This window comes from Leopardus geoffroyi, chromosome E1 (genome assembly GCF_018350155.1).
Source record: "Leopardus geoffroyi isolate Oge1 chromosome E1, O.geoffroyi_Oge1_pat1.0, whole genome shotgun sequence".
NCBI lineage: Eukaryota > Metazoa > Chordata > Mammalia > Carnivora > Felidae > Leopardus > Leopardus geoffroyi.
Window position 1 is genome coordinate 50,379,355 of NC_059330.1, and position 15,071 is coordinate 50,394,425.

Sequence of the window (15,071 nt, forward strand, 5' to 3'; positions counted from 1 at the left end):
TAAGCATAAAATAGAATATGTTTACTTATATATAACATTATTTAAATTAACTTACCAAACAGCCCCAATAGGACTCACCATAAAAATGTCTTTCTTCAAATCTGATTTAAAACTCGTGCCTTAATTACACCTAAATTTCTACTATTAATTACTCTGTTAAATTCAATAATGAGCTTTAATAGAGATGAACTATTTACTATTTCATCTTGCTGTTTAATTGTTATGGTGGCTTCAGAAGAAAGGCAATGTACTTTTATCCTTTAGAATTATTAACTGGTTAGGCAGAGTTATTACTTTCTTTTAACTTTTAAAGTAATGTGTATCTGTTGGGAACAAATATGTGTCCTAATTTTAGTAGTCCTAAGTAATTCAATCCAGAGTCCAAAAGATGGGAAGTCATGGGGAATAAACTGGGAAATAATGGGCCACAAAATTATCCGTGGAATTTTTTTTTCATTCCATGAAACTTGGGAAATGCATGCCTAAAAGTTCAAACTTAAGCACTAATATTAGAAAATAACTAAATTGGGGCACCTTGGTGGCTCAGTCAGTTAAGCGTCCAACTCTTGATTTCAGCTCAGGTCATGATCTCATAGTTCATGAGTTCGAGCCCTACACAGAGCCTGCTTGGGATTCTCTCTCCCTCTCTCTCTGCCCCTCCCCTGCTAGCGCACGCTCTCTCTCAAAATAAATAAATAAACATTTAAGACATTAAAAAAAAAAGAAGTTAACTATATTTAAGAACCATTATTAAAATGTTTAACATTCAGAAAACAATAGGTAATTTAGGTACTTTTCTGTGTTAACACAAGTTTTTACTTCACAAGCACATTAAAGGGACCTAATGATATAAAATTATACTAGAAATGTATCCAGAAAAAGAAATCACCTCTTAAAGATGGAACATATCAATGCAAAAACTGCGATAAGGCATAAGAAAGAATCATTTAACTTACCTGAACACTACTTTTTTTAGTCCTGCATTTAATTAGGTAATTCTTCAGTAGGAGTGTTCTGGTCTGTCTCCAAACTCCCACCTCCCTAATTGCAGTAGCCATGTTTTCTGGACCAGTCTATTAAAAGAGTAGATTAAAAAAACAAAAACAAAAAAAACTGGAACCCCACAGTCAAGCCCATGCCATTTAACAGCAAAAACAAACATTTGTTTCAGTGTCAGGTTAGCTGGAGGTAAGCATATTCCAAGCTGTCTCTCCTATCTGGACAAAATGAATGGAACAGCAACTTGAAGACTCTGAAAAGTAAATAGGAACCAAGTAAATGTGAACCAAGATGGAACCAGAATTCAAAATCCCCACAACCAACAGTGAGCTCACCACCTGTTTCTCGTCTTTTAGTATCCCCCAAACTGAATGCATCAGAAGCAGGCACTGGTGCAGAGAAAGCAAGAGCCAAAAGCTCTCTGGCTTGAGAAGTAGGGAAGCCTTTTGCTCAAGAAGAGTGCTGAGATATCCAATCTTTTTTTCCCCCCTACATTCTCCTATGCCTCTGTCCCCAAGCAACTGCATGATAGTAGTGTCAGACTACAGTAATGAAAGCTTGATGCAGCCCAAACTCTGAGGCAAGGGAACCTTCCTCTCCATTAATTGGAGCTATAGTTTCAAAAGGGTAGGGCCAAATCCCCAGGTGTTCTATCTCCTGCCGCTGGGCCCTGGATGTGGTAGATGCAGTTGCAGAAGTGTGTGGCCCAATGGGACAAATAAACCCTAGCTTTCTGGTTGTAGGATGGCAAAGAGAAACCATGGGGAATCCGAAAGCAGTAGGGAGAGCATATAAAAAGAGGAGCACAGGAAAGCAACAGAATAAAAATTGCTTATTAACACCTAAACGGACCCCCACGCTGAGCACACAGGGATCTAATCCCATTATGTGTACCAAAGACTTGAGGAATAAAAGATAGACTACTGCCCAGATTCAGTCTGACTACTGGGAGGCATACACAGGACAGATCCAAACCACACTACAAGGGCTTCTGAAAACTAAACTGAAATTAAAACCACAGCTCAAAGAATGCAGATGAAACATAAGACCTGAACCTAACCAGGTTGACAGCATGTCAAAAGTATCAACACTCTCCATGCACGTAAAACAAAACCCAGGCTCATACAATCCAAAACAACTCGACCCCCCAAAAAAAAGGGATGTGGAAAATATCAACTCTATTAAGAAAAGAAAAATCAACGGATACCAATGCCAAGATAACAAGTTTTGGAATTATCAGACAAAAACTTTAAAGTATTTTAAAAGTGCTCCAGCAAACAATACTGAGCACTCTTGAAAAACAATAAAAAAAAAAAAATCTCAGCAAAGAAACAAGACATAAAGTAGCACCAAATATAAATTTCAGAAGAGAAAAACATAGTAACATAAAATAAAACCCAGAGAATGGCGTCAATAGTATAATGGAGATAACAGAAAAAGTCAGTGAACTTCACAGATCAATAGAAGCTATACAATCTGAATCACAGAGAAAAACATTAAAAAAAAATTAACAGTACCTGAAAGAACCATGAATAACACAGGTCTAACATTCATATTATCAGCATTCCAGAAAGAAGAGAAGAGTGTTAATGATGAAAAAATATTTTAAAAAATTATTGGCTGAAAACTTCCCAAATTTGGCAAGAGATAAAAACCTGCAGGTTCCAAGAAGCTCAGTAAACCCCAAACAGTATAAATCAAAGGAAATCCATACCCATACATATAATCAAACCACTAAAAATTGAAGACAGTGAAAAATCTTGAAAGCAGTCAGAGAATAACCATGCATTACCTACAGAGGAATAATGATTTGAATGACAGTAGATTTCTCATAAGAAACTCTATAGCAAAACTGTAATAGTCATACACTGCTGGTGGGAGTGCTGGTTCAGCTGCTGAGGAAAACAGTTTGTCAGCTCCCCAAAAAGGTGAACAGAGAATTGCCATATGACCTCACTATTCCACTTCTAAATATATACCCAAAAGAACACTTCTACGTATATGCCAAAAAAACTGAAAACAGGTATTCAATCAAGTGCATTTCATGCAGGGTCACAGCAACACTATTCATTCTTGCCAACAAAAGACTGAAACAGTTCAAATGTCCATCAACAGATGAATGGATAAACAAGTTGTGGTATATACACACAATTAAATATTATTCAGCCATAAAAAGGAATGAAACATGCTACACTGATACATGCTACAACATGGATGAACCTCCAAAACATTATGTTAAGTGAAAGAAGCCAGACATAAAGATCAAATATTATGTGATTCCATTTATATGAAATTTCCAGAATATACAAAGCCATAGAAATGAAGTGCAGATTAGTGGCTGCCAAAGGCTGGGGAAAGAAGAGAAAAGACAGAAACTGCTTACTGAGTAATGGATCTTACTTTGAAGCGATGGAAACAAATTTCATCTTAATAATTTATCTATTTATTTTTTAACAGTATGACCTAACTCATTGTCACAAGTCCAGTATCCCCCTTCCAGCATAACTTTACCCTCTGGAGGTCCTTGGAGCTCTTTCTGCCAGTAGATCTCTGTTGGAGGTATCTTAGTTTTTCAAAGAGGTTGGTTATATTAAAGCTGAACTCAAGAGAAGTGGCCAGGGACTCAACTGCAATCTCTGTGGTCCTTATTCCAATTTGCTTATCCCAGTAACCCAGTCTCTGCACACCAAAGGGTGTTGAGAGGGCAGCTTGGAAGACACAACAAAAATGTCCTGTTAGGCCATCTTCTACAACATTAATTATTGACTTGTTGTATATAAACCTATTTGATGGGGGCCACTGGGGTGACTCCCCTCCAAAACAAGAACAATCTATTCCAAGCTGGCTAACCATTTCCACCTACATTAAAAAAAACAGGCAACTTTTTAGAGGCAGCTTGTCTTACCCAAAAAAGTAAATATAAATTAAGTTTGGATTAAATAAATATCCTCTTTACATGCACAAAGATTTTTTTTAATTTAACAGGATTATAGACAACTTTTACTGTTTGTGTTTTTTCTATTTTCTCAATTTTTCCATTAATGTTACTTATACATTTAAAAAATTACACAATTAGATGTACTGTAAAAAAACATCAAATAAGTAAATTAAAAACAACAAAACTAAAGAAGTCAATAGAGGATACATAAAAATAAATTCTTTCAACAGTCTCATTAATGTTACATCAGATTCTCTAGATACTGATAATCATCTCTAGGCCAAAAAGAAGAAACGAACAAAAAAGAAAGAAAAACTACACTCATTCAAAGATGATTTACTACAACACAAACAGAAACATTAACCAGTACAACAAGAACATTCTGCCAAAACATATTGATTTAGTGAGCACCAATGAATTATTCATTCAAATTGAATGCTGCATGCTTAAGTCTTCATTTTTAGAAAACAGGCCTCTCATAAAACAGCTGATGGACTCACAAATGCTTTGCTTCCTTGAGAAGTGCTCTCTGAACTCAGGGTTTAGTCTTTAATAGCCTTGTCTGAAGTCCATGAACTTCTGCACCCATCCCACCACTAATCAGAGCTTTTTAAAGTAAAACCTCTACCTCCCACTCACCCACCCACCATGCCAAGAGACAGACAAACATCACCATCACCACGACTACCACTCTACAGCTACCCCTGAGCTGTATCAATGAAATTTTCTCCTGGCAGTATGAAATTGTTAACTAAGAGATCCAAAAACTGGAGTCATGGAAACAGTTACATTAATGGAAACATTTAAGAAAGAAAATTCAGGGGCGTCTGGTTGGTTCAGTGGGAAGAGCACAGGACTCTTAATCTGGGGGTCGTTGAGTTCTAGCCCCACATTGGGCATACAGCATACTTTAAAAAAAAAAAAAAGGGGAGAAAGAATGTTCATGCACTGTCGGTACTAAGCTTTCCCCTAAAGTGTGAAACCTACTGTGCCTAAGACTTGGTTTTTCTTTCTTAGAATGTGAAATGCCCTATTATCCACCCACTGTATTTTATTTTCACATAAGTAGCCAGAATGAGATTCTATTTCTCACAAACAAAAACACTTAACCAATGTAACAGTGTGTGTTCTTAACCCCATGGTTAGAGTACTCATAAGGACAATATTGATTTTCAAAGTGAAGCATGGCTTGAACAAAGGGGAATGTTAAAAATTTCCCCACCTCCCCTTCCTACTAAGTGAAGAATTCCACAGATACTTACTAATGGGAATGTGTAGGGACAGATAAAAAGTTGAGAACCACTGAATGATGTAAAGGTCTTCAAGTTGCTTTAAAATAGTATTAATAGGGAAATGTTTCTATAGAAGATAATATACAGAAGATAATATAGAAGATAATATAATATAGAAGATAATATACAGTGACTTCAAAGAAGTCATTGGTATCTAGTCAATCCTTGGTTTTATGTCCTTTCCTCCAAAGCACAAAATCCCTTCATAAGCAAAAGGTGCTTTTATGTTGTTTTCCTTCTGCTCCTGAGCTCTATTCTTTAGGTTGGTTTTTCTTTCCTCACCCTTTTCCTTAGTCAAATGGTCCTGCATGACACTGTGCCCAGGTCTCTCAGGGAATACTTTCTATTTATTGGCCACATAATCTCATCAATCTGAGGCTGTGTTGACCCGTCATCATCTGTCATCCCTCTCTACCAAAAAGATTCAAAATCAACACAAACATAAACTAAGCTAGTAGTTTATTTAATATTTATAAAAAGAAGATACTGCATCTGCATTTGACTTTGATATTTTAAAAAGATTTCTATTTTGAATTAAGAGATTTTCAATAACCTCTTTTTAAGAAGAGGTTAACCTATCAGGCAAAATCCCAACCTCACCTCTTCATCTACTTTCATCTCAAAGAGTAAGTGTATGTACGTACTTATTTTTTTTTAAGTTTACTTCTTTTAAATGCAATAGCAAGCAGAGGAAGGGCAGAGAGAGAGAGAGAGAGAGAGAGAGAGAGAGAGAGAATCCCAAGCAGGCTCTTTGCTGTCAGCATGGAGCCCCATGTGGGACTTGAACCTACAAACCGTGAGATCATGACCTGAGCCGAAACCAAGAGTCAGATGCTGAACCAACTGAGCCACCCAGGCGCCCCATAAGTGTATGCATTTAAATTTAGAGGCAGTGCGAGCCCTCAGGTAACTACTGACTTTCCGCATCCTGGCACTATTCTCCCCTCCCCCAGCACAAATATCAAAACAACCAAAACACAATAGGCTATAGTAAATCCAAGCATTATCTTCAAACATGCTGAAAGAAACTGGAATCAGTATAAACACTCACATAATAACGATACCAAGAAGACACTCCAAAGTCAACAATCACAATCACCAGAATAATGCCTGATGTAGTAGAATGGTTAAGAGTGGGACCTCTGGAGCCAAACCAACTAAACACGAATCCTGCCTCCACCACTTACTAGCCTTGAGACTTTGGGCGAGTTACTTAACTTTTTTGTGTCTAAGTTTTCTCATCTGTAAATGAAATAATAATAGTATCCACTTCTTTGGCTTATTGAAATGATGAGAATTAATACATGTAAATAAAAATTAATACACGAAAATGGTGTCTGCCACATGGCAAGCAATTATACGTGTTGAGCACTATGGTATATACAATCAGTACAATTAATATCTTCAACAGGATAACAAAGAATATCATATTCATGAAACATGAACAAGGCAATTAAGAAAAACCTACTTACAGAACCTGGAAATCAAACAGACTGATAGAAATTAAATTCTCAATAGATGGGGTGAAGCACCTGAAGGCAAATCACTGAGTTACAAAGAAGACTTGAGTCAAAGAAATCTCCTAGAATGGATGGTGAAGGACAAAGGGACTAAAACGATTAAGAAATCTGTTAAGAAATTATAAAGATGGATCAGTATAACTGACTATAGACAGCAAGATGGAGTCACTCATGTCAAGCAGGGGCCTGTGTCAAACGGTGACGCAAGCAGGTAAGGTACTGACTGCAGCTACCAGATATCGCCGAGACCAGTGACAGCTGAGACACCCAGAACTGATAACAAGGAGAAGCAGAGGAGGTCTGCAGGGCCCAAGACTGATTAAATCCCTTTAAGGGAGGGTTTTTACAGCAAGTGTCACTCTTCAGACACGACTCCTCCAGGTCCGACAGATCAGAAGTAGCTGCTGCTGAAGGCTCCGCCCGACTGATCTGCGAAGAGAACCGAGACCCCTCACTGCTCAGACATAGTAAGCAGTAAGTGCCGGGAGCTGACCCAGACCAGGCCCAGGCCTTATCTCAACAACGTGCCCACTGACTGACTTCATGTTCGGTTCGTTAACTTCCTACCCTCTGTGTTATCTTGTTTGTTGTGTGACTTGTCTTAGGTTTTGCTTTGTGTGCTGTATACGCCAAGTTAGTCACATGGTGAAATGTCACTGAGTTTGGAATCCTGAAACTGCTTTACACTTATGTCACTCCTGCTCTATGACTGAGTAAAGCTGACATTGTGGAAAGACACAACTCATGTGTGCGCCTTCACAGCGTGCTCGTGACCCTGACCTACGCAAAGTAACACTTCTTACATTCATGAGCTCTAGGCTAATCATGTGAAAATGTTAAATTTCAATAACCTTGAAGTTATTAAAGTTATTAAAACATCTTAAAGAAGAAAAGCCATTGGCTGCTTGTTTCCTTCCTGACATGAAACACCTGGTTTGGCGGTCTGGAAAAAAATGAAATATTCTTAATGTTGATTCTTCATATACCTTTGAGTTTAATTCTTCATCAACCTTTCATCTAAACAGTAACTTCAAAGCTATAGTCAGGTTTTTGTCAACAGACGCAACGATGGACATACCTGTGATCCTCACCCCTCCAATCCGGCATTAAGTAGGCCCAACTGAAAGGGGCCGTCGGGATAAATCTGTCAAGGTCTGCCCTGCGTAACAATGCGAAGTACTAACTCTACTGTAAAAGATTCCTGGCAAATTATGGGTGCTTAGTAAAATATTTTGCTTCCTCTTCTAATATTGAGACCCTACTGGCTCTGAGAATTAATGTTTGTCCTTTGGGGAAAAGACAGAAAGAAAAAGAATAAAAACGGGATGCCTGCAACTCACACTGGTACGGTAACCACAGAAGTCCCTTCTTCTCACTCCCATCCCCCACTCTTCTGCAGGGCTGCGAATGGAAGGATGTGGGAAGGCAGTGCTTTCTGTACTGAAGCCAGAGATAAAGGGCTGGTCTCTGAGATGAAACCAACTCGTAAGGGTGGGGGAATGAGGTTTCCTGAAAGAAAGGTGGAGATCCATCCCGCGGAGGTAACATGAAAGTGATGCTTCTGACAGAAGTGCATAGCTGAAAACAAGGCTGCAAAGTTAGAAATGAGGTGTGGCCAGCAAGGGGACATCTGTGAAGTCTTTAACTTCTCAGGTGCCTTTTCCTGAACCATAAGAAAACCCATATTTAGCACAGAGCTCCAAATGTCCTCTTCCTACGCTATAATTCTTTTTAATTATCCCAGACTTTATAGCCTTATAAAGGCATTCAAAAGAATAAAGGGAAAAGGCAAGAAAGGATGCTTAGCCAGCCCCACATATGATATCGTAAGTGGGAACAGAATCACACAGACAATACCCAGGAGCACACTTACTAGTGACACAGTTCATGAAAGTCATGGCAGAGTTGGAAATGGTGGAGAGGACCATACAACGTCACAAGCAGCTTTTTTTTTTCTAATTTTTTTTTTTTTAATGCTTACCTATTTTTGAGAGAGACAGAGACAGAGACAAACTTGAGCGGAAGAGGGACACAGAGAGAGGGAGACACAGAATCCATAGCAGGCTCCAGGCTCTGAACAGTCAGCACTGAACCCGATGCGGGGCTCGAACTCACAAACCGTGAGATCATGACCCAAGTCGAAGTCAGACGCTTAACCCACTGAGCCACCCAGGCGCCCCTTCAGCTTTTTGAATAGACAACACATAGGACTTTCTCTTTTGCAGCATATACCAGAAAATGATCTTTGAAAGCACAAGCTAATAACTGAAATACAATAAAACTCCTAATGGTGTATTTTTAACAAAACATATTTCTTGGAAAACATAAAACTTGATATAGTTCCTTGGGGCACCTGGGTGGCCCAGTTGGTTGAGCGTCCAACTTCGGCTCAGGTCATGATCTCCAGGTTCGTGAGTTCGAGCCCCACAGAGCCCAAGCCCAGCTTGGGGCCTGGAGCCTGCTTTGGATTCTGTGTCTCTCTCTCTCTCTCTGCCCCTTCCCTGCTCATACTGTCTCTCTCTCAAAAATAAATAAACGTTAAAAAAAAAAAAAAAACTTGATATAGTTCCAGCTCAAAGCCTTACCAGTAGAGTATCTAAAACTGTCCAAAAAAGCCAATTCTTAACTGCTAAAAACAATAACAAAGACACAGAAATAAGGGTACAAACTTCTGCTGAAGCATTTTAATATTATTTTTCATTGTTCTGCAGCATACCTGGGGAATGCACTGTTTGTTGTAGAGCTTTTAAATAATAATTAGATATGTTTTAAACACCTAATATCACAAAATGTTTAATCAAGTATTGAACTTTCCTGGATAAAAACAATTCATCCTAAATCTGTAACTTGCAGGAAAATTCAAAGCCCACTAAAGCCCATCTTCCTTTTCTAAAGTATTAACTTAAAATAGAGACTAAAAGTTATATAATCCCATATTCAATGTCAAATATTTATTTATTAATTTATTAAACAAATATTGATTATACCTGCTATGAAACATATGTTACCTTTCTCAAAGCAATAAAAAATACACAGGAGTCTTACAAATAATTGTTACAGAGAAATAATTTGGAGTGTATTACTTTTGTTTCTGAGAGAAATGAATCCAGATTATATCCTATAAAATAAAGAAACTGAATCATCTTGGTAAGAGATGTGTTCAGTCACCTTTTTAGTAAGCTTCAAAGATTTTTGGAAAGGCTCTTTGCTGAAAATGTTCCCTAACTCCAACAGATAACTGTTAGAGATTATTCCTACCTCACCCAAGCAGTGCTGATTATCACTCCTTTCTTCCACATCCATAACCAATAAATTAACTGCATTTACTACACTGTGCCATCATCACGATTTGTTTACAAGTCTTAATCTTGAACTTGACCCTGAGATCCTTGACAAAAAAGACTGCCTTATTTATCTTTGTTTCTCTACCACCAAGAGTGATATTATAACCAATATCTTCTTACTGCAAATTTCTTTATCAGGGGTTGCTAAGAGTCCTTATAGATCTAAGGTCTGCAAACTACAATGCTGGAGGTAGGGGCTGAATCCAGCCCACAGCCTGTTTTGTACAGCCCGTGAGTTAAGGGTGTTTTTCACATTATTAAATGGTTAGGGGGACACAAGGAGGGGGGGAATCGAAGAATAATATCTGTGACATGTAAAGTTACATGAAATTCAAATTTCATGTCTATAAATAAAGTGTTATGGAACACAGCCATACTCATTCGTGTCTGTATTGTCAATGACCCCTTTTGTACTACAACGGCGGAGTTCACTGATACAGAGACCATATGGTCCACAAAACCTAAAATATTCACTACCCGGCTCTTTACAGAAAGTGTGCTGACGCCTGTTATTGATTAAAGGAGGAAAAAAAAAAAAAGAAAAGTGGTACATTCACTTAACATTTACTAAGAAATTTATGCATCAAATAAAATGGAAAAAAAATAGACACTGTCAATGACTTTGCAGATAGGTAAAATTTACTATAACGTCCTAAGTCCAATCGGGGAAAGAGTGGAATGGACATTTCAGGCAAAGAAAAAGAATGGAAAAGCTAGAATCCCAAAAGGGTATGACTTGTGTAAGAAACAGGGATTCCTGTGACATGGGAGCATGGGCAAAGTGAACGGGGGCAAAGAGGCAGGTGTCTGCTCTAGGAAATGGAGATGGGTCGTGAAATACCTTGTAAGCAAAATTACACACCTTTATCTTGTGCACCCGTACACAGGACCCTACATTTCCTCTACTTTGTTTTTCATACCTAAGAATAATTGTTTAATTGCCTGGCAATCATATATTTCACTAGTTCATTCATTCTCCCAATCCCCAAACCTCCACTCACTTCTACCAACAGCCACACCCTCAGATTAAAACCTTGGCTCCTACTTCACTGAAAAAACTGAACGGCAATCGGAACAAATTTCCAAAAAGCCCCACTATCCCTCCTATTCCTTCTACCTGCAGCTATGCCTAAGGTAATGTTAAATATTTCAACAATGGGCCATTTCGGCCTAAACTGGTGGACTCTTGTTTTCTTTAAAAATCTCAACCGTAACAGCTCAAACAGAATCTGGTATTTAGGGTTTATTTTTTTGGAAAGAGAGGTTAAGAGCATATTTGGCACATGAAGTGAAAGAAACTCCTGCCAAATTACATCACTGGTTTCTCAACTAATAAAAGCACTGTAAAATTTAACTTAACAGGGGATAAGCCATAAATACTCTCTTCGCCTGTTTTAAAACTGACCGAAGGGAGGGTAAGAATAAAACAAAATACCGCCCACGTGATTTAGCCTAAATTTGATGACACTATTTTTTTGCTGAAAACAACGGAATGGTCCCCACAGAACGCATCACCCCATCCCTCTTCTTACGCGTAACAGGTTCCTAAAAGCTTGAGCTTACAACTATTCTAATCCAGTTAATTCACATGCTAGTAAAGATTACGAATTCGTAGAATATTACAAAATTATTTTATATGATCATCCTGTCAATTGACTCAAGGGCACAGTTTATAAATCGTATTCATCTTGGTACTCTTCCCACGTAGTATCTGGAATACGAAAGACACTCCAATGATCACGTAAAATGTTAATAAATGTGCTTTTACCCCGACCGTAAGACTTCCTTACATCCAACCCCGTCTAAAGGGAAACAACACTGGAACAGCACATACTGATGCCTTAACAGTTTGCCTCGTTAGGCAGTTTGATTTTAACCCAAATATCCCAAGAGCCTTAAGTGTCCTCCCTAATAGTGTTTTCTTGTATGGAGTCTTCCCTGAAGATAACCCATCACATCGCTCTCTGGGGCAGGCACAAAATCTGGTGGGTAAAGCCCCAGGATTTAGAGTCAGGCATCCGCGGGTTGAAATCTCACGTCCACCTTTTTGCTAGTCGAGACCTTAATAAGGCACTTAACGTCTCTGCGCCCCATTTTCCGCCTGTGCCCCCACCTCCTAGGGGTGCCGCCAGGATGAAACGAGATGACAAGGAGCCCGGCTCCCAGCGGGGAGTCCCGCGTATCTTTTCCTCCCCCTCTGTTCCGACAGCACGTCCCCGACAGAAAGCACAGGACTGTCCACATTCTTTCAGACTCATCTGTCTAAAAACGTGTGCTCGGGAAGCCTCAGGAGCACGGCAGACACCCCCCTCCCCTTCCAGCCACCAGCGACTCAAGCCGAGGCACCGAAGCCTCCCGCCTAACCAGCCTTCTGGGACGCGGGGCGATTTGGGCGCCTTCCTCGAGTCTCGGGGATCGCGTCCTGAGCCCGGCGCCTTCTCCTCTCGCCCAAACTCCCGGGGACACGCGCGGTCAGGAGCGGCGCCGAGCGCCCGGACGCGGGGAAGGGGAACGAACCCGCACTGCATTTTCCCTCCCTCGCCGCCCGGGCGAGAGACACCCCGGCGGGGACACAGCGGCCCCCACGCGGCCCGCCGCAAGCCGCGCTTCCTCCCCGCGGGGAGCTCCAGCGGTCCCCCTCGGCGCGCCGGCTCGGCCGCCGCCCCCCGCCCCCCCGGCCCCTGCGCGCCGTCCCTCTCCCTCGCCGGCCTCCCCTCGGCCAGTCACTCCCGCGGCGGCGGCGACATCCACCAACCCCCCCCCAACACCCACGGCGGGCCTCAGGCGCCCCTGCCCTCCAAGCGCGCCCCCCTCACCTCAGGGCCGAGCCGCAGCGCGGCCAGGCCGGGACGCGCTCCGCCTGTAGAGACCGTGCGGGTGACGGAGCTTGCAAACGGGAGTGTGTGCGGGAGGGCGCGGCCCCGCGCGCGCGCGCGCCCTCCCGTGCGCTCCAGAGCCGCAGGGCGGGCCACGCGCCTGCGAGGGGAGCGCGCGGCGCCGGAAGCCAGGCTCCACCTCCTGCCTAAGACCCCTGGGGGCGGGGCTCCCGGAGGATGGGGATCTGCAGGCGCGCGCGTTCCCGTCGTTCGGCTCGGCGCGCCCCGGCGCAGGCTGGGGTCCATCGCGCCCGCGAGGCCTGCGCACCTGGGGGCGGGGCTCCGGGGGGGGCGGGGCGAGTGGGGCGCGAGGAGGCCCGAGCTCGCGCGCGTACAGGCGCGCGCCCCCAGCCGCAGAGCCTAGATCACTCAGCAGCCGAGGCCGGGTCGCCTGGGTTTTGCACGTTCCTGGGAGAACTCCCCAGGCTCTCCTCGGAGGCACAGGCAAAACAAGGAGCCTGAAGTCAGGGACTCGGGTTTGAGTCCAAACTCTGACACCTAGTAGCGTGTGCCCTTGACCTGCGGCCCTCCCATCAGTTTCCCCGGTGGCGTCTAGTTTTAAGAACCCTTTCTAGTTTGTTTCCCTGCTTTTGAGTGGTTCTCTCCCAGGACTGCATTTCCATTCACTTTGCAGCTCCCACTCTTCCCCGCCGCAGTGTCTGGGTTGCAGTGTCCTCAATTCTCCTAACTGCTGCCTCGTTCCTCTATAGGACACCGACCTGAGACATCTGGACACTGAGGATGCCTTTAGATTCTTGCCCTTAGGAGAGTCTGGGAATGTGGCAGATCCTGAATTTTCCAAACAGCCTGACAACGTGGGCATCTGTGGGGGAGATTGTAAGCCGCACTTATTTTTGCTAAAGGTACAAACCAATGTTTTGAGTTTTACTGCTCGAAGTGACCTAAATGGTAGTCAAAAGTTACTGTAAAGGAAAGAAAAGCTCACAACTCCAGCGTTACGTATTTTCCTCTACAGATTTCTGTATGGTCACATTTCTTACACAGTTCCTTACTCTGGGGAATTTAACTATATAAAGGCTTTTTAAAAATTATGTTGATCCTGTGTACATTGCGTATTTTTACATATCTTTGTTTTTCTGTTTCTCAAAGTTAAACCAAATCTCTCCTACAGTCACTGCTAAATTCTACCAAAAAAAAAAAAAAATTAAGGAATCAGGCTTTATTTATCCTACTGAATATGGATTAAATGAGAAATTCAAAGAGTTTTAGCAGAACCTATGATGATTCAAAATCTGGCAGTGGGATTGGGGCAAGGGGAAAATAGAATGTTCTAGAAACTATGCAAGAAAACTGAAGAAGGCAGGTAATGAAAACTATTCAACCACGTATTTTTTCTCCTTTGAAATATCTAAGACATTTTAATTACAAATTCACAAGAATGAATTCCTAGTGGCCCAGGATTTGTGGACAAGTATGTAAATGAAGACCAAAGATAAACTTGGTAAAAATGTGTTGTTGAAATGTATATTCATCTCAACTCTGCAATTGTACTTCTCACTAATACCCTCAACGTGCTCTAACTTCAGAAGTCTCATTCTTCTACCATTATTCTAGAGATTTATTTCCTGAGTTTGTAATTCTTACAAGGTTCTCTGTCATTCATTCTGTCTGCTAAGGTTTCTACTGTTATTTCAAGACCAGAACCCAGTTCTCTGAAACTCTTCTCACCCCATACAAAATGATCTCACTTTCCTCTCAACTGCACACATGCTTCCATCTTGTTCATATCATGTTACTTATGTACTGTCTTTTAATGAAATTCTAAGTAGTCTGGGATTAAGAGTTTTTTCTTGTAGGGGCACCTGGATGGCTTAGTTGGTTAAAGTTAAGCGTCTGACACTTGATTTCAGCTCCGGCCATGATCTCATAGTTCAGTTCCTGGGATCGGGCTTCTCTCTGACATTGTGGACCTTGCTTGGGATTCTCTCTCTCCCTTTCTCTCTCTGCCCCTCCCTCGCTCACACTCTCTCTCCCTCTCTCTCTCAAAATAAATAAACTTTATGTTAAAAAAAAGACAGTTCCTTAAAAAAAGTTTTTTCTTCCTTCTTTTTTTGTTAATGTTTATTTATTTTTGAGAGAAA

The 15,071-nt window shown here is 41.4% G+C and overlaps 1 protein-coding gene across 3 annotated transcripts in view; it reads right to left on the bottom strand.

Moving 5' to 3' along the window:
- Window positions 1-13,108, bottom strand: part of ABCA5 (ATP binding cassette subfamily A member 5) — a 75,959-nt gene extending 62,851 nt beyond the window's left edge. Inside the window, exons 1-2 of one of the 3 annotated variants that reach the window (XM_045489558.1) lie at window positions 12,910-13,108; window positions 957-1,073 (exon numbers count right to left, since the gene is read on the bottom strand). In XM_045489558.1, the coding sequence (XP_045345514.1) occupies window positions 957-1,058 (102 nt within the window). In that variant the 5' untranslated portion in view covers window positions 1,059-1,073; window positions 12,910-13,108. Of the gene's footprint in view, window positions 1-956; window positions 1,074-3,510; window positions 3,918-12,909 lie in introns of those variants that run through there. The other 2 variants (XM_045489557.1, XM_045489556.1) reach the window with 2 other exon arrangements.
- Window positions 13,109-15,071: the final 1,963 nt, after the last annotated feature.